The 19,478-nt window shown below is 42.7% G+C and overlaps 2 protein-coding genes across 2 annotated transcripts in view; both read right to left on the bottom strand.

The window, feature by feature from the left end:
• Positions 1–5,638, bottom strand: part of LOC139931853 (eukaryotic translation initiation factor 3 subunit H) — a 51,374-nt gene extending 45,736 nt beyond the window's left edge. Inside the window, exon 1 of the mRNA XM_071925472.2 lies at positions 5,479–5,638. Coding sequence (XP_071781573.1) covers positions 5,479–5,580 — 102 coding nt within the window. The 5' untranslated portion in view covers positions 5,581–5,638. The remainder of the gene's footprint in view (positions 1–5,478) is intronic.
• Positions 5,639–6,588: 950 nt separating this feature from the next.
• LOC139931836 (double-strand-break repair protein rad21 homolog A-like) lies at positions 6,589–18,255 on the bottom strand. Its single transcript, XM_071925446.2, has 14 exons — positions 18,135–18,255; positions 15,565–15,754; positions 14,809–14,938; positions 14,524–14,623; positions 14,092–14,198; positions 13,506–13,700; positions 11,920–12,045; positions 11,481–11,606; positions 10,856–11,079; positions 10,172–10,325; positions 9,151–9,296; positions 8,335–8,517; positions 7,931–8,014; positions 6,589–7,594 (listed from the first exon to the last, which is right to left on the bottom strand). Exons 2-14 carry the CDS (start codon positions 15,706–15,708, stop codon positions 7,403–7,405), a joined length of 1,911 nt encoding a protein of 636 aa, XP_071781547.1. The 5' UTR covers positions 15,709–15,754; positions 18,135–18,255; the 3' UTR covers positions 6,589–7,402.
• Between the last annotated feature and the right edge of the window lie 1,223 nt (positions 18,256–19,478).

Genomic DNA, 19,478 nt, shown 5'->3' with positions numbered 1-19,478 from the left:
TGCATTAGGATGCATCATTTTTCATATATTGACTCCCAACACACACCACTGTCCAGTATAGATATTTTGATCCATACTGAACTACATCAGCCTTTGGCATCACAAACATCAAAAGGGTTTGGTCTCACATGAGCATGGGGGAAATGCCTGGGAGCAGCTAAACCCTAAGAGCGGCTGTGGCTGAGCGGTAAGCACCGCCTGCAGGCTCTGACACTCGCGCATCACTGACCTCCACTGTGTACAAAAGGCCAGCGAGTATCCAGCACAGTTTCGTGATTTACACTGTAGAGTACGGACTGTGACCGCGTCTGGATGGGGCGGCACACACAAGGAGTGAACCCTGAATCTCCTGAACTACTGCAGAGGTAGTTCAAAGAAATCCTCTCCTCGTAATGTGAGGGAGTGTATTCGGAGTTTGTATTCTGATATCCAAGCGGCAAAAACCACGGGTGAATTTTGAAGCCAGTGTGGAAGTGTTGAGTTCTTCTAATGTCGGCTAGAGGCCGGCTCCAAAAAGACTCCAAACCCGGCCCAACTTCTCGCTAAAAATATAAAGTTAATATTCTTTTTACACAAGAGGTAATGGCCTCAGTAGTTAATTTCACTTCTTTTTATGTGTCTCCTTATGGCGATTTTCAAAATAATTGTGCCATTAACAGGATATAACAGATATAACACATGGTTGTTTCGCCCTGTTTTGCCCAAACCTCCACCCTTTGCCTCGCTTTTGCTGCTCCGGCTCCAAAAAATGTCAACATGGGAGCGACCGTAAACACAATCTCCAGGCTTCAAAACGGCCCTTCAGAAGCCAATGGGTGACGTCACACTCACTACGTCCATCTTTTTTTTTACAGTCTACGATCTAGACAGAATCTATGTGCATCTTCGTCTGTACTGAGATTTTAATGCCAGATATAAATGGGCCTATAGGACAAACTTCCACATGATCGAGGAGCCGGTTTAAGCGCTAATGGTGTGTCACTGACACGACAGACAGCACAGAAGGGCTATCTATGGCTTTCCCTTACTCACACACATACAATACACAAACGGGCATATGTACACACTGACGGACACACGCGCGCGCACACAGACGCGCTGACCAGCACAGAAAACCGCCAAGGCAGAGAGTGAAGAATAAGGCCAAGCGTCTGAATGAACAGGAATAGGAAAAGGAGCTGAAAGCATAGTATGGAGGGAGAGAGCATAAATCATGCTGATAACAGTGTGGGCAGGTCACAGCCAGAGGCATTAATAACACACACACACAGAAACGCACACGCACACACAGATGGGAGCAGGGTGGCAGTCCTGGAGCCATGTTCAACAACAAAACACCCATCACCAGCAGCCACAGGGAGCCCTTACTGGTCTCACTCACACTCTCTCTCTCACGCACACACCAATGGACAGAGGCGCACATGCATACACACACGCACCTGTCCAGGGAGGAGATGATTTATTTCAATAGAGTGCTGGACCTGTCATGCAACAAGTAAAAAGCTAGGGGGGGAGAAGAGAGATGATATGGGTTGGAGTGTGGAGCAAAACAAATCTCATTCCCTGCCTGCCTCGGCTCCTCTGACTGAGAGGGTAGTAGAGGTCTGAACAATAGGTCAGAGGGGTAGATGGATGGAGAGAGGGGGAGCGAGGAGTGAGAAAATGTGAGAGTGAGCGAGAATTTGACGGAGAGAGAGAGAGAGAGGAGGAGAGTGAGAACTCGGAGGAGAAGGTGGGGGAGCAGAGAGAGGGAGAGAGCAAAGAAAATGTAACGAAAGAGAGCGGGAAGGGGAGCAGACGAGGGCGGAAAGGTGAGCGAACGAGAGCGAGCGTGAGGCAGATGCACCGAGACAGGGGAGAGGAGGGAAGGCAGCAAAGAGGCGGGCCAGAGTGAAAGTCATCAGGACCGGCAGCTCTGGCCACTTTTCAAAGCCCCCCGCGCTTTGGCTCCCTTCACCGCTAGCAAATGGCTTTTCTATTCTCCCTCCATCAGCGAGGTCAGATAGCGCAGGTACACAGTGCTTTCAGCAATCTAACTCCTGGCAATCTGTTCATCACACACTTAAACACCAGCCGCCTGAAAAAGGGGGAAAAAAGAGTAAGATGGACAACTGGCCAAAAACAACTCGGAAAAAAGGTCAAGCAAACAGATAAAATAAACTTAAGTTTGAACGGAGCTTTTTCGAAAACTCCTGAATCTACAGAAACGGATTACAGAGGGGGATTGGAGGAGGAGGAGGAGGGTGCCTGCGCTAAAAGAAAGGAAGGGAGGAGGGAGAAGAAAAAACAAGAGCAGGTTTCAGTGGATTTGTTGGGCTGGCTGCCCTGTGCTGAGTAAATGCCATCAGGTATTGGAAGCAAAGCCTGGAAAGCTGCAGGTCTCTATGTGCAAGCACACACACACACACACACACACACACACACACACACACACACACAGAAATGCATGCGCACAGACTCTCCAACTCTAACACTATCTCTCTCGCTTTCTCTCACACACACACTTTTATCGATCTAGCTCACCAGCAGCTAGCCCAGTGAGCTCACCTCATGTGGAGAGGCCCAAGATTGATATGTGGACAGCAAATTGTAAATCAACAGGCTTAAAATTGAATTGCCCAAAATCAATTGCGGCCCAAATCCCCCGTTGGCTGCCTTTAATTCTTATCATAAATCTTCTCTCTCACACACACACATAAAAGGGCTCACACGCCCGCCGCGACGGGGCTCAAGTTATGAGAAAGTACAGCGAGAGAGAGACGACGCCATAATGAGTTTTCTTTTACGCCGCTGATGTGTAGACGAAATCTATACTCCGCGTTGGCTGTAATATACTTGACTGAGAAAAAACATTGGGGTGGCGTAACTCGTCTCTTGGGCCGAGCCTCGGACGAACGGGGGGAAGACGGAGGAGGACGGGGGGGAAAGGGGAGAACGCTGAGGCTAACTGGACGTGTGTTGTTCCTAGAGAACGTTGGCTTCATTCGAGCCCAAGGCCAGCAGAGATTCCCGCTTCATCTGCGGGAATTGGTGTGGACGGTTGGAGGGCAGGTTTATTTATATTTATTTATAGGCTCAGAGGAAGATGCCTTGCTGTTCCCTCCCTGTGGATGGCACTGCGTTTTACCTGTATTCATGGGCCAACAGTGGTGGGCCCCCAAACACAAAGAAAATGTCCACCACTGCAAAAAGAAGCCTTAAAATGAAACTAACACTATACTTTTGACCACATCTTCCCCAGGGCCTTCAAATCGCAATGCCAAAACATCCTGCAAAATATGTTCCATCTCTCCCTTACATTTGGTCGACTGAATGCGGCCTGTAAGCGTGACTGAATTGCATCAGGGCTTCAGAATAAATGAGAAAAGTTTGTTTTTTTAATACCCATAAAGGCACTTGACTTGTGTGATCTCAGTGAGCGTTTAATGCAACCCATCCCGTGCAGCACCCCACTCCCGTGGCAACAGCACCACTTAAACCTCTTCAAAGCCAGGGAACAACCCAATTCTACAACACAGCGGTGGTAATGCCTGTTTGTGGGCAGCCCTCCAGCTAAACCTCTGACAGACGGGTCATGACGCAACATACCGGTAACCGCTGCACATCGATGCATTCAGGTGAGGCGCGTTTTATAACTCCACCTGAAATAGAAACCTTTCCTTCACGAAGTCGGAATCCAAATGAGGTCACGCGCAAAAACGTTTCTCGGCTGCGCATTATTCAACTACTGCGATTAAAATGTTTGGCCGATAAGGCCGAGAGAAGGAATAAAGAAAATCTCATTACAAGTCTGAATAATACACATTCAGGTGAAATATTTAGATTAGGAATTAGGGCCTGAGACTCCAGAGCAGCTTTAATGAGCGAGATAAAAGGAAGGCAGCAGCTGGCAAGTTAAGGTCCTGCTACTGTGCTGGAGCGCATGAGGCAAATGAGCCGCCTTGTGTCCGGTGCAGTTTGGGACAGGGGGGGAGACTGTCACCGCATGGCAGTGAAGCAAGTTTGTCCTCTGCTGTTCATACAGAGGTACTACAGCAGAAAAACACAACAATACTGAGGTGCTGTGAAATTAAACTGCACCACAAATTACTTCTTAAAGATCAGAGGTCAAGCATAGGTGATGCCACACAAAAGCAACAATCCATTAAATGTGTGTTTATGTGTCCAAGAAGCCTAAAGCCAGAAACAGAAGCGTCAGACAGGCACCTTTTCAAATGCACCATTTGTTTTCAGTGGCATAACACTTAAGATGCCAAGTGGAGCGTCAAACTACCTTGATGTATAATATACTCCAAACCTGGTTCAACTTTCAAGTGTAAACAGAAGCCCAGCATGGCTCTGCAAGCTCTCTGGAGCCACACTGACAAATCTTATATTTGGAGGCAAAGGGGAACAGATATGGATATTTTCCCCTAAGTGACTTTATAATTATCTAGCCTAGATATCTTATGCTTTATTTCATTTATCCATTTTCAGTCATTTATTATTGTGTGTGTTTTTTGTTAATTAGCTTTTTGTCATTTATGTCTTGGCAAGTCAGCTAAGCTAGTTGATGAGAAGTACGCTGCCTTCAAGTGCTCCTTATAAGCTGCGCCTTCCAAGGTCTGAACTTCTAAGTACCACTTATCTCGCATTCAAGTGCTTTTCATCAAGAACAGATAACAAAAAGGACCCACTAACGAAAGCAGCTTTTGGTGACTTTGTTTAATTAAACAGATCAAGCAGCACAATATTACTTTGTGCTGCAGGAGCAGAATGAAGAGGGGAACATGCACATCAGGCCTTTAATTGATACTGTATTTAAATGTATTACCCACACGTTGTTGTACATATGTGACATTTAAAAACGAATCAAAGTGAGAAAATAAAACAATACAATACTGGGTATATCGCCTGCACGAGGAGGGGGCACGTCGCAATAAGCAGGTAACCATAACACTGTAACGGACACGCTGGTTGGATCTGGAAACTTACGCTGCTGACAATGAGCTGAGATGTAAATTTATTCGATTTACATTACTACAGATGACTACCATGTACATTCCTATTTTATGTCAAATAAAAATACAATTGGCAAACAGCAGCATCATTATCAGAGCTAGGAGTAGGATATTGCTCCATTAACCCAGACCACCTGGGCGGTCCTAGTTACAAAATTAAACGCCCCTTGTAGCTCACTGTATGCCAGCTAGGAGGAAAGCTTTGTTAGCCTGTTAGATAGTTAGGGGGCTACAACAGCCGATATTCTTCAGGTTTGTTGTCAGGTCGGGTTAAAATAACGTAAATCATGTAGGTAATAGTATTAAACCATAATCCAACTGTTTCGCTGTTTTATGGAAACCCAGTCCGCACTGAATGTGTCCGCCATGATGATGCTCACACTTTAGCTAGCATCGGCATCTGGTCATATGTCGGGACCGCTTACTCTGACCGCCACCACCGAACTTAAATAAAAAACATAACCGTAGTGATACTTACAAGTCCCTCAATCTGGATCTGCTTGACGGGAGAGTCCAAGGTACCGCCCGAAGTAGACGGTACGGTGGCCAACGGTGTGGTAGACTCTTTACGTGAAGCCATTTCTGAGCCGACACACGCGAAAAGAGGGAGGAAAGTCTGTTGTGTCGGACGTTTCCGTTACCGGTGCATTTGCTTTCCTGTCCGTGTGGAAATAAGGGTTAAGAGCGACAGGTTCCTCCCTGGAGGATACTTTCTCGACTTGATAGCGTACGGAACCTTTTTGCATCTTAAAAACACAGCAGACCAGTTATTTCAGCATTCAACACATAATTATATGTGGAATCACCTATTACTGTACAATTATAATACAGTTTCAGACTGTCAGTGTTTCAAGGACCACCCAACTAAATTTCATTAAACCATGGAACCCCAATAGATAAAGACCTTGTCCCAAAGAACCCTGTCTGAGAAGATATTTTCTTCAGTTACAGAATTACATAACTGTCTATGTAGTGGGAGACTTTAAAATCTATGATAAAACAGTCATTTTACCCATTCTCTCACTGCTTATTTCTACTGAGTTAAATAATAGTGAACGATTTACTACAAGTCCCACTTTGGTAAACACTGGGATAGTGGAAACCATGAAGTGTTTGTATTTTATTATAATCACATCATTTTTTTTTTAACCATAACACATTCTCCTTAAGTTTCAAAATATGGTTTCAAAGAGCTTGCAGATAAACATTAGCCTGGTTTTCACTTACAGGTTCAAAATGTTACTAAAATATTGCCAAAGTTAAATTCATTTGGCATCATGGTGATAACGGTGACCACTTCTGAGCAGTGCCTTGGAATCAAACCAGCAAACCAAGCCCATATTGAACACTTTGAGCTGGCCCTGGTCTTCTTATAGTTTGCCCTGCTGTGGAAAAGTGATTTTTGACTGACTGGCCATGCACAGCAATCAAGTTAAAAGTTCAGTGAACAAATTAGTAACACTAGGTTTATTTCCTTAATGAAATCTTAATTAGATCCTCATATCTAGCTTCATAATCAGCCCAGTGAAGACCATCTTAATGAATAAATCATAGCCAGTTACCAAGTACTTAAAACACTTTTATTTCAAATCTTTACAGATGTATCACAACAACTAGGAGTTACCCGAAGACTAAAAATGTGGGATACTGAACTTAACTGTAACAAGTACATTACCTAGTTACATAATGCAAAAAGGTGAATAAGCATAAATGTAGAGGTACAAAAAATATTACATGAAACTCGATTGATAAACTGCCTGAATTATACATCTGAGACATATTTAATGCCAGTTAAGATTTACCCAATTTTTCAACAGATGAACCTTTTTCTTTATGATATAGTATCATGAAAGCCTAAGGACAAGTGCAATGAGGAAGAGGAGGGAGAAGATACATTTTTGTTTGATAAAACAGTACCTTTCCATAACATGTACAGTGTGAATATGAGATTTCTTCAGAAAATAAAGGGCTCTTCATCTAAAATCTGCAATATTTTAGGCGGGAGAGGGGGGGTTGGTACAAAAGTTAGGCAAATTTATGGAATGAGCAGACAGTGGAAATTTAACTTACAAAAGAACAGAGGAAACAAAATCTACGAGTTGCTGCAAAGCTTACAAAATGGGTGACTGGAAAAAAAAAAAAATGTTGCTTTATAAATATACTTGATAAACATTCCTCACTCCGTTTGAAGAAACCAAATGAATACTGCATAATTCCATCTGTAGTACAGTAAAATCCTTTTTAAAAAGTTTCCGACCCCCTTCCCCACCCCCCGCCCCGAACTACAACAAAAATCGGGCCAACAAGAAAACACAAAATAAAAGACAAAAAAAGTTCAGTAATTAAAAAAAAAAAAAAAGTATTTCTGTTGCAAGCCAAGTGTTTGTCTGTTTTTCCGATGTCTAGATGAGGTGGAATCGTGGTCCAGCGGTAGCGATGATGTCGCTGTAGGGCTCGGTCTGGGTCACCTCGATGGCTTGCTGCTTCTTGAGGACCAGGAAACTGTAAAACTTGGCGGCCGCCTGCTTCCTGTTGTTGTTCCGGCACAGTTCGAGCAGGCTGACCGAGTCTGTTCCAGTCTTAGCCATGACGCGCTGCGGGGACACGAGCACAGGGAGACAATCAGCATCAAGACAGTGGTCTACATCAGGAGGGGGGAAAAAAGAAAAGACAAGAAAAAGACCTAAAGGCAGGAGGGCAGGTAGGAAACTTCATTCAGAATGAATGGTAGTTGGATTCCGGAAGCAAACAATGCTTTTATGATTTCAACCTTGGGAAATTCATTCTGTACCCTATATAACCAATCAATATATAGTCATGTGAGCGAGATTTACAATGTGATGAGACGTAACTTTCACACCCCTCAAAATGCATCCTTTCAAAATAATTTAAACAAAGTGGTGTCAGTGTACGTGTTTGTGTTTCCGTACCTGGAGGCCGTGCAGCATCTGCTGCGTTCTCTTGTTCCATCTCTTCTCCTCCTGGTCCTGGTCTCCACCCTGACCCTCCTCTTCCTGAGGACAACAGACAACACAGTGATCAGCACAAATAGAGAAGAAAGCAACACCTGCACAGTCAATTAAAACCTTCTCTACAGAAAGTCATTTTCTGTGAACTGCTAAGTAGTTCTTTATTTATTCCTGTTGCGTTTCATTTGCTTTTGAGTAGTGTTTTTTCTTATAGCACTTTAAGGTTTGCTTTTAACAGAAAGTGATAGATAAAAAGCATTACTGTTAAATGTTTGTCAACTCCTGGATACAAAATGAGGAAAACAAAATGGTGGAGAGAATAATTTTCCCAGTGTGTAGGTAATATGGCAATATGTCGTCCTCACCTCCTCTTCATCGCTCTCGTCCTTCTTGTCCTTGCTCTTTTCGCCCAGCAGGTCAAGCTCGGGGACGAGCTGGGTGAGGTTGAGGCTGGCCTCCTCAGGGGGCAGATCCACCTGGGGCATGTCTAACCTCTGAGACAAGAGGGAGCTGTCAGCCGCCTGTTGCTGAGGCTCCAAGGGAGCCATCTGAAACAGAGACAACAGGACACACTCAAGTCAGGACAGACAGTCCACTGATTGCCATTTTATTGTTAATTTGCCCGTTTAAGCATTTCCCCTAAATTAATTTTTAGAAAGACTAGCCCACTACTAGAACGATCTCACATTAAAAAAAAGTCATCTTGTCTAATTTCTCCATTAGAAAACAAATAAGACAAGTGTGTCTGTTTATTATAAAAAAGCCATCCAAACTGAACTCATTTGGAACGGCAAGCAACTGTAGAATTGGAAATCAGGTAAACTGGATTTGTCTCTGCCACACATCAGCACCAGTGCTACAGAACATTCTAGGTGAAGCACTGAAACATGAATTTAATTCCATCCTTTGTACATCCATCTTTGTGTGGAGTATACTGGTTTGGTGATATAATGCCAAGGATTAGAATCTTGCCACCAAAGCATTGAAATTAAATACAGTAGTGAAATTCAATATACAAACCGAGTAATTTCCTTGATGGTGATACAATACGATTAGATGCCTTTCAACTGCAAATTAGACTGTAGGTTGGCTTTCTATACTTTACCGTCTCCACATGCAATGAACTAGAAAGCTCCATTCCAAAAAAACGTATCGTGACAAGGAGCAGCGGTTGTACTCACAGGCAGGGTGCCCTCTTTCTCAAGGGTCTTGCGTTTGACGCCGCGGGGGGTGGAGGGAGGGGGCATGACCGTCTCGTCCAGGGTCGTCCTGCTGCCCTCCATGGCAGAGGCTCCCAGCATGCTGGGCTCCTCCATGATAGTCTGGTCTGAGAGGGGGAGGACAGGTGAGAGAAAAAAAAGAAAGCGTGAACAGACTTTTAAGAAAGGATGCATCTTGGTTTTACCAATGGGAAAAAAAACAAGAGAAACAGCAATGAAACAATCGCATCACTAAAAATACCATCCTGTTGCTGAGGACTAAATACTGGACTTCTCCATGAGGGTTTTGTCGATACAGGTAGGAAGAAAATACAAATGCACATACAGAGGATGCAGTGTTTCCTGTGTAATGGGGGGAATAATTCTAGTTTTGTCCCATATCTGTTGCTGTTTGGGTCCAAGTTATGTTTCAAGTTTTAGAGCTAAAAATGTTTTTAAACTCATAATAAAATCATTACTTCTAAAACATTTGGACTACATTTATTTTGGATTTAGATGATAGTACAACTAAATTACAATTTTAATTTCACATTTTCTTTCTTTCTTCTCTTTCTTCTTTACCAGTGGTGGTAAGTTCCTCGCTGTGGTGCACCACTGTTAAATGAATACGGAGGAAACACTGGGATATATTACAACCTGACAACATCAACGCATTAAGGTGCAATTACATGCATTATTCTGTTGAGGGGTTATTAAGAAATGTAATCTCTGAGCTGATTTAGAATAAGCAGTCTCACACTGCTGGCACTGTTTTGGGACATGGCCTCTGTCTATACAAACAGATGGATTTTACTTTGTCTCTATTTCCCTCACACATCTTACTGACAGCAGTGATGGCATGTGGCCTTTCTCTACTTTTCTTTCTAACCAACACATGATGTCTCAGTTGGGACCTTCCCGCCTCTCTCTCATACACACACACTACTGATGACATCTCTGCACTGGGATAAGACCTCCCCTCATCTCTGCCACAATATCTTACCAATAACATCTCTGTGCTGACTCATGACCTCCTCTCTAGGCACCTCTGGGTTCTCCAGCTCTTTGAGGAACTCATCCAGACTGTCTGCTTCGCCGCCCTTCCTCCTCTTCCTCAGCTCATCTGGCACCAGAGGCGTCAGGCAGCGCGTGAACATCTGACAGCACAGAGATTATAGAGTTAAAACCTTAGGGGGAGGAGGGGGACGGGGATAAAACAAAAAAAAAAACCTTCAAACAAAATTTCTGCCAAGTCAGCAATACAATAAAAATGGAAAAACCTTTGGGGAGGACTGATGCAAGACAAAGGAAAATAGGTCTGCTGAATTATGCATCAAATAAGGGTGTCATTCGGTATTCTGGAAGAGTTGTGTGTGGGTGTTAAAGGACGGGGAGAAGAGACAGACCTAACTAATGTTTCAGGACTGCCTACCTCCCACTCCACCAAATCCCACCACAAGAACTGAATTTCAATGAAAGATACATTTTAAGTCCTCTCTCTCCTTGCCTTAAACAGCCTATGACCTACTTGGAGAATCGGATTTCCGACTTTCTCGTTAATGTTCTCCCAGCGGTATCGGGGTTTGGAATTGATTTTCGGCAGACAAGTGACAGCCGTGGCATGTTCTTAAAACAGTTGCGCGTGTTTGCATGTACGCGTCTGCCCACACATGCATGCACTTCTCACCTTGAGTAGCCTAGCGTTCCAGAGGGGCTGAGCGGGCAGAGAGAAGAGCTTCTCCACTCCTCCGGTCTCCTTCCACATCATCAGCTTCTTGGTGGGAGGGGCCAAGTCCAGGGTGGTGACGATGTCAGAGTAGTCAGACAGCTGCGCCCTGATGGTCTTACTGTCTAGCTCCTTCACACTGTCCACAATCAGCTTCCTCTTACGCTTCGCCTTGGTCTCTTTCACTGGAGACGAGACAAAAAGAAACACATCATCATTGCTTGGGTCACCATTATTATTCATTGTGAATTTCAGGGGGAAAAAAAACATGTTTTTCCCCACTGAGGTTGACACAGGAAAGGTTTGAGGGCATATGCCAGCCAAAACATTATTAAAACAATAGACTGGAATGAATCGTTACTGGCTTTTGCATGTTGTAGTTTATAGTTTTCAAACAAAGAGAACAGTCTACGGGAATCTGGTCACCACCAAAATCAACAAGACTGGAAAACATCGGAGTTATGGAAATACCCGGTAAAAATTAATTGAAGTGTTCGGCCTAGAAAACTAGATTTAAATAAAAGGATATACAAGTAACCATTTATGGAGCGTTACATCTCTACTAGAAAATGAAGCAGGGTCTAACCAGTGATGTCAATGGGCTCCAGGGCGAAGGCCTCCTCCTCGTTGTGAACCAGGGTGGTCTGTTCTGTCTGGTCAGCCATAGCTGGTAGGGGCTCTGCTGGGCCAGAGTCTGGGCTGTCTGGACCCGCTAGACACACACACAAAATGCAAAAACTGTATTCAGATTCTACTTGTAGGCAAGGAATGACATGATATGCACTTAAGTTGAAATGGTAAAAGATTGAGCAATTTCTCAGCAGATCTTTGGTATGTGTGCTCAAATATATTAACAAGCAGCAAAGACTATTCTCCATGTATAACCAGTGATGTAACTGAGAGAGTCAAAATAAAAAAGGAGGAAATTATGCAAGAGTATAGGATCTCCATTAGAAAAATGGAAAAACCTGAAATCCCCATATCACATCCTCGCTAATAACAAGCAAGAGCCGTGCTCTACTCACGTGACTGGAGGTTGTCAAAGTCGTCCTCATCGTCTCCGTGGTCTGGAGGCATCATGACGCTCCCTGTGATGGCCGGAGGGTCATCAAAGATACCGCCTCCGTCCTCATTGCTCAGTAGCTTATCCACTGGGAAAGCACAAGGAAGAAATATTTAATTTGAAAATTATCCTTGGTGCTCACTTTAAATACTAAAAATTTTACTGTACAGCTACCATAGTGGTCCAACATACTAATCTTTATTCGTATCTATAGCACTTTTTATGGCAGATTTTACTAGGGCCCGAATATTCGACTATTCGGATATTTGTTCGTTGGGTAGGTATTCGGTTTTCAATTTTGGGATTCGGATATTCGTTTTTTTAATGTAATTTTATATGTAATGATCGCTGCTTGAGAGTCTATATAGTGACGTCACACTTCCGCTCTTGCGGAATCAGAGTTTACTTTTGTATGGGGAAGTCGCTTGTCTGAGCTGTTGTCTCTAACTTTATGTTATAAGTCTCTTTTTGGCTGCTGAAACCTTGACCTATATCACAACAACGTCTGCCCTTAATAAAACTACAGCTGAAGTATGAAGTTTTTCGTCTGGTGTTCATCTCTTCTTCTCTAACGACTCCCCGGAGATCATCCACATCTCTACAAATGGCGCCCGAACCGTGTCGTGATCACCTCGGATTTAAGCTGTGGCCACTCTCTGAGTGAGGTCGGACTGTTGTTTGAGTTCAAGTGGATTCAGCGTGGACTGCTATCTCCGCGCTATGACGGTGTCTCAGTGGATATAAACGGTGCTAAGCTACATTTTCCTTGGCTGCTAACTGAAGGAGCTACAAGACCGCTAGCTGGCTGGTTGCCAAGAGGTTGCCGCTGAGTTTGCTATCCCGTTTTGGACCGTGTCGGAGCGACAGACTGTGGACTCTATAACAATCAAATAAATGCAAATGTACTTTAATTAAAACAAGAAAAATGGACTATCAGGGCATTCAGATGGGTAACACTTTTACAACTGAACAAATACAGAATTATGAAAAACAAACATTATGTAAGCAATTCATTTTTACTTTAGGCAAGAATTAGGAAAATGTGGCAGATGGAGCCGAGGTGACAAGTCAAAACAAAAAAGAATTCAAAAACAGTGAGGAAATGGAGCCAACGTTAGCTGCAGCCAACTCTAGTGCTGCTGCAACAGGTGGGAGAATGTACAAATTAACACCCAGTGGCAAAAGACGTTCCACTGGTTAGAGTTTGCCAACAAGTTGATGTTTTGCAAGTAGTGCAAGGCCAATTAAAACAATTTCTTTCTGCCCTTTCTGTGCTCCTAAAATTTTAAATTAGGAGGCTGCACACTGGCTCATAGGCCAGAGTTGGCAGTCAAATTTTAAAATTAGAAGCATGTGTGTTCCTATCAAAAAATGTTACCATCAAGCCTCAGATTAGACAAGCCAGAGGTTCTTATACTTTTTCATAATTAAAACATTCTTGTCATGAGGACTGCAAAGCCACTTGTCCACACTTCACAGAGGATAGTATTAGTAACGACATACAAACTAGTAGGAGGTTCAGACACATCATATTCCACAATCCCTCACCTAGCATTCCCCCGTCGCTGTTGCCCATGGGGTTGTCCCCAAAGTCGTCGTACTCCATGTGGTTGGACTTGTCTGGGAGGTGAGCTGGGCCGGGCTCGGCCTCCAGCAGAAGGTTAGAGGCTGTGGCGCCGTGCATGATGTCGTCCTCAAACTCACCATCACGCATCATCTCACGGTCGTCCATACCAAAGTCGGCTGGAAGGTACAACAGGTTGGGATTATAAAATATGCAGAGGCTATGGGGAATAGACGCTTTTAGGGTATTTGAATAAACATAATCTTGAGGGATAAATCACTGCTATCATTCTCTTTCATGTTGATGTAGAGGTGTGTGTCTATACACATGGGAAATAACGTTTTTGATAGCATTTAATGTGATTGTGTGTGCCTTGTGTAGTTGTTCAGTAAAATGATGTTGCAAAAATCCTTGTCCTGTCTTCATCCTAATTCATTTTGTGTGTGTCTGTGTATGTGTTATGTTCTACTCAAGTCATTGTCCTGCATGAAGTTAATGTTGCCTTCGTCCTCTCTCATATGGATGTAGTGGGTGGTGTGTGTACACATCAGTATTGTAACTGTGTCCTACCAAAGTCGTTGTCCTGCATGAGGCTGAGGTTGCCCACATCTTCCCTCATGGTGATCTCCTCTACTCTGCTCTGGTTCAGGGTGAACTGCTGGGCCACGTCTATGTCACTGCAGGGAGAGCACAAACAAGAATCAGTGTGACAGTAGGGCTGGGTACCAACTGGCAATACCTCAAACCAAATGAAGCACTTGAAGGACTACACCATTCAAATGTTTTTTTTCCCTTTTAGTTGGGAAAACTAACAGTAAAAATGATATTACAGAAAAAAGTACTGTACTTGAATGTACTGTTATTGGTACCGAAGATTTTCGACACCTAGCCCTGTATGACTGTAGCATTGGTCTCACCATACAGACCAATCAATCTTACAACTGATGTTCAATACAATAAATAAATAAATACAGATGAGAACAGTAAATCTTGTTAACGTACTCCAGATCAGGGAGTGGCTGGTCGAAGTCATGGAACTCCTCAGGTAGGGTGATGGCGTTGTAGGCCGCCTCTCTGTTCTCCTCAGGCAGATCCACCACACCTGAAAACACACAAGTAGTACTGTCACAATTTTACTCCATGATACTATGCCTCATTAAGGATACCCATACCAAGTAGTATCATGGAACCATGCTCAGGAGTTCAGAAAACTGTCAAGAGTTGGCTGCAGTGGTTCAGACTCCCGGCATGTTTATTCTCTGTATAAGTGAAGCAATTTCTCCTTACCTGGCCTGAAAGCCATTTTGATCTTGATGAACGCCTCATTACAGTCAGCAAGCAGGTACTTGGCCTTCCTGTGGTAGATTCTCACCACTCCCAGCAGCAGGTGGCCTGATGTCCGCAATGCCATCTTCACCTGAGGGAGGGGCAGCACAAAAACAACGGAACAGTTATGGTCATGTACTAAACTTCATGTTTACAGGTAACAAGTTAAATATAATAACACACAAGACCAAATTATGATACTTTGCCAGACCACACTAACATTTTATGGCAATGAGGGAATGTAATTTTGGAAGCAATTAGGGACCAAAGGTATTTTTAACTATATTTTTCCCCTCTGGTTCATCCGTGTTGATATGCAAACTCTCTTTCCTGCTGAGGGCAATACAGCCAATCTAGTCAGCCTATAGGGGACCATGCACCACAACTTTAAATTGGACAGAGCGAAGACATGGCGAAAAAAATAAACTAGTTTATCAAACAACTTTAAAATGTTGGGTGGAAATACAAAAGAACACAGCATATATCAGCAACAGCTGAAAGTAACAACTCTCATCTGTTTCTGTTAATCATTCCACTTTTCTTGATTAATAAAAAGTTATTTTAAAAACACATTCCTGGTTTAAAATATTAAGAGGTTACAATAAAGGTGGGACAGAGACATGCAACAACACAGGCTATGAGCAAGACTTAAACCCACAATGTGAACACAGCATATAGCCTGTACTAAGACCACCACACTGCACTTTGTGTCGTTACCTTGGGTGAGATGATGCTCTCCACACTGCTCTCGAGGTTGCATTCAAACACATGGGCCTTGGTCAGCTTCTTGTCCCAGTGGGCCGCTAGCCAGATCTTGGCCAGCGGCCCACGTTTGCTCAGGACAAAGTGGGCGTAGAACATTGCCCCGGTTCCTCTGTTTCACACACTCACACTGGGGGAAGTTTACCTGGAAGATATCATTTATTAGGTCCATGCACATGGAAATCCACTTTGTGAGGTCAGGACAATAAGAAACAAGTACAAGATAAACATTGGCAGCACAGCAGTGTCCCCTTGGCACACACTGGTGATGGAAAAATAAAGATTTTTCCTAAATGGAGGGATAGTTAGATTGTGTAAACACTTTGTAAGTAACTTAAAAAACTTATTTGGGCAAGTTTTAAAATGTAGTGCTACCCAAGGGCTCACAACAGCCATTCAAAGCCCATTATATAAATGCATGGTCGTCAAAGAGGGAAATAAAGCCATTGTTCTGGAGAAACATGGTTTGCTGACTTCAGCAATGTTCAGCAGATACACAGTAGAATAGAGCACTTGATATACAGTAGAATAGAGCACTTTATCAGTAGAAGATATTGGGCAACAGAGGAGGGTAAAATTGAAATGTCAATGGTTTGGTGAATTATTAGGCTGCAACTTGTCATGTAGTTGAGACACTCAGTGGCCATATTAAGACTATAGTTCCTAGATAATTAAAATTCGAGACATGTTATATATGTTATATCAGTATTTGCCAATATTTACTGAATATCCTACTCCTCCTACGAACACTTTCAAACGCTTGAAAACAGCTGTTTTAGTGAAAATTTGCACTAAATACAGGGCTTTTGGGCTTAGTATTTATTTGTTTGGCTTCAGGACACTTATGCTGCACACGCTGTTATGAGTAATTTTATGGTCATTTTGGCCCTTTTTGAAACTGTAAAGAACCAGTTCCCAGCCACTTCAGATGTTTTGGAATAGACTAACATGGCTAACTCAGTGTGTTACGTAGACATACAAATTTCACCAATGTTTCGACTGACATGAGGGTGAGTAGATAATGAAAATGTTCATTTTTGGGTGAACCACTCCTTTAAGTCAGGCTTTCTGAGGTATAGTAGTGGTAAAAAATTGTGAGGATTCTCAACTGAGAAAGCAGGCTCAAAAGGTAAGACAGCACATATATGATGTAATATACGTTTTCAGACTATAGCCTACACTGAATAGTGATAATGATTACAAAGTTTTATCTAGGCCTATATAAGCAACAACAGCAGCAAGAAATGGACTATATTATTGATTCCTCATTGGTTTGCTTCATATTTGATATTTTGCTTTATATTTGATCATAACTTCACTTGTTTAAGGCTTTTCTGACAGTTTAGATCAGTGGTTCTCAACGTGGGGTCTGGGGACCACCAGGGGTCCTTGAGGGGGTCCCCAGCAAATAGATGAATTGTTAAACTTCACCATTACTTCATTTACAAGAAGTGGACACAATTAGAGAATGTAGGAGAATGACTGTTTTGATCATAGTTTCTCTGTTATCTCTCTACCTACAATACAGATAGTCATGGAATTCTGGACAAAATCATATCCAACAATAAAAACATTCTCAGATTTGGGCCCGAGAGACAAAACCTCATCAAATGGGGGTCTGTGGCTCTAATGTGGACTAAATTAGGGGTCCTTGATATGAAAAGGGTTGAGAATCACTGGTTTAGATTACTGGTTTCCAATAATCTGGCAGACTGAGGGTCAGTTCTCTGTGAAAGGAAGGGATTCATGATAGTAATGTTATCTCAGTGGCTTTGGTCTTTATTACCCAAACTCTGACCTACTGAGCACTTCCTTTATATCCGTTATTATGCTTAGTTAATACACTTTTTTTATTGCTCCCTGAAGCACATTAAACAGGACACGACGCTAGTGAAATTAGATGTTATCAAAACAAGCGCAGTCTTCATTCAAGTTCCGCCTATTTCCCAGCCAGGAAGGAAAACATTGGAAATCTGCATGTTGCTATGTCTACCTAACTAACACGCGTTGTCGGCGCCCTTCTTTAATGCCCCGTATAAATGATAAAGTTGTATACAAAACTGCGAAAACATGCACGGCTGTATTTGTTTTTATTACAATGTAGTAAGTTAAAAAGCGCCATGGAGCGGGTCAAACCCAGCAAATAGTCGGCGCCATCAGATGGGATGAACCAACTGCCAGCTACAAAATGATGAAATGAGATGAAATAATAAACAGTGCGTGTGAGGAAGGAATTTGAAGAACGTATTACTTGAACCAAAGTTGTGACTTTTCCAAAACACTGAGCAAAAATACAACCGGGCAGTGTAAAAAAAAAACTACAACAAAACAGCCAGGAACAAGGCGCCCGTCACAACCTGTTCATACTTTTTTCCCCCCACCAGCACTACTGTATCGTTAGCTAGTGGCTAACGGCTTCTAGCACTTTGAAGGCCGCGATTAATAAACGACACACATGCATGCTTATTTCGTCTAACAAAAACTACATAATAACGAGCAAATAATTCCGCTGCAAATTAACTTACCGATAGTACCCCCGTTACAGTGAAATATCAATGATTAAGTGATTTCTCCCAGCGAATTCTCCCCTGTTGTACTCATTAAAACAGCCAAGATGGCGCCAGCTGCCTTCCTCCCGCTCAGTGGTGTCCTTTTAAAATCAGCAGGATGTTTACAGTCAAAAATGGCGGAGGAGGAGTCTGAAAGCCTGCTGTGAGTATGGAGTGGCGATAGGGGGCAATGTGGCCCAGTTCCTGACTAATAAATCAATAAATATCATTATGTAAGTGGTGCGACGTGATTTTTCAGCGTTGCTGAAGGAGAGCATGCGTACTCAGAAAACCTCTGGAAGAAGAAAGTAATAATACAAATAGTAATAATAGCCCTAAATTACAACATAAATAATGATAATAAGATGAAACTTGAATGATACCCGTGGGGAAATTGGATAATAATAATATTACAAAATGAGAAATGAAGTCATAAACAGGGCCTGTGGAGGAGGAAATAGAATTAGTGTATTATTATTTTTCCAAAACACTGAGCAAATATACAACTGGGCCATATAAAACTAAAGTAGTAGTAGTAGTGGTAGTTGTGTCTTTGTGTGTTTGTATATATCTCTTTGCCTTTGTGGTTCCATAACTCAATGGGTAGAGCATGGCACTAACACTGGTTAAGGGTTCAATTCCCACTGGGGCTGCCCATATCAAAAAATGTATGCACTCATGGTATTATAAAGCACTATGGATAAAAACGTCCACCAAATGGCATATGTGCATGTGTAAATTAAAATTTGTCTGCCTACTCTGCTGAAACTGTCCCATCTGGGCCTTAATCTTTTGAAAGCGACAGATGCCACATAACACCAGTTACAATCTAGGCTTGTTTATACTTTGTGACATCATCAACAAAATAGCCTAAAGCAATCAAGCAATCAATCAATCAATCAATTAATCAATTAACAAAACACACTGACACTACCACAATTTACTGAACAAATTAGATCCATAAACAACACTATTCTGAAAGGAGGGCAATGTGCAGGAAGCTGGACTTGTATGCACCATGACTACAAAACCAACCTCCCAGCAGTAAATTGGAAACAGAGATGAGGAGAAACATGCTGGACAGAGATTGAATCATCTGGAATCAAATTGCAAATTGGTATGCAGTAAACCGGATTTGTCTCGCAGACTGCAGCATCTGTTGCAGTGGAACTGCAGCCAGTCAAGCATGTTTATGATTTATCAGCAGCAGGCCCCTGTTTCACTGTATGGGGATGACTGGAGGACAACTGTGTTAATATTCACACATTAAATATAGCAGGGCACTAAACATGAAGTTAGTATGTTTCTTGTTTTCAGTGA

Source organism: Centroberyx gerrardi, chromosome 12, assembly GCF_048128805.1.
Source record: "Centroberyx gerrardi isolate f3 chromosome 12, fCenGer3.hap1.cur.20231027, whole genome shotgun sequence".
NCBI classification, from domain to species: Eukaryota; Metazoa; Chordata; class Actinopteri; order Beryciformes; family Berycidae; genus Centroberyx; species Centroberyx gerrardi.
The sequence above is the reverse complement of the archived record's forward strand: the minus strand, read 5'-3'. Positions and strand labels throughout refer to the sequence as shown.

Bases quoted from the DNA above. Each gene is read 5' to 3' on its own strand.
- LOC139931836 (XM_071925446.2), bottom strand. From the start codon at position 15,708: ATGTTCTACGCCCACTTTGTCCTGAGCAAACGTGGGCCGCTGGCCAAG. The intron at 13,701-14,091 runs GTAGGACACAGT...TGTACCTTCCAG, and splicing joins CATGCAGGACAACGACTTTG to CCGACTTTGGTATGGACGAC. The intron at 9,297-10,171 runs GTAAGATATTGT...TCCCCCTCTCAG, and splicing joins TCAGCACAGAGATGTTATTG to ACCAGACTATCATGGAGGAG.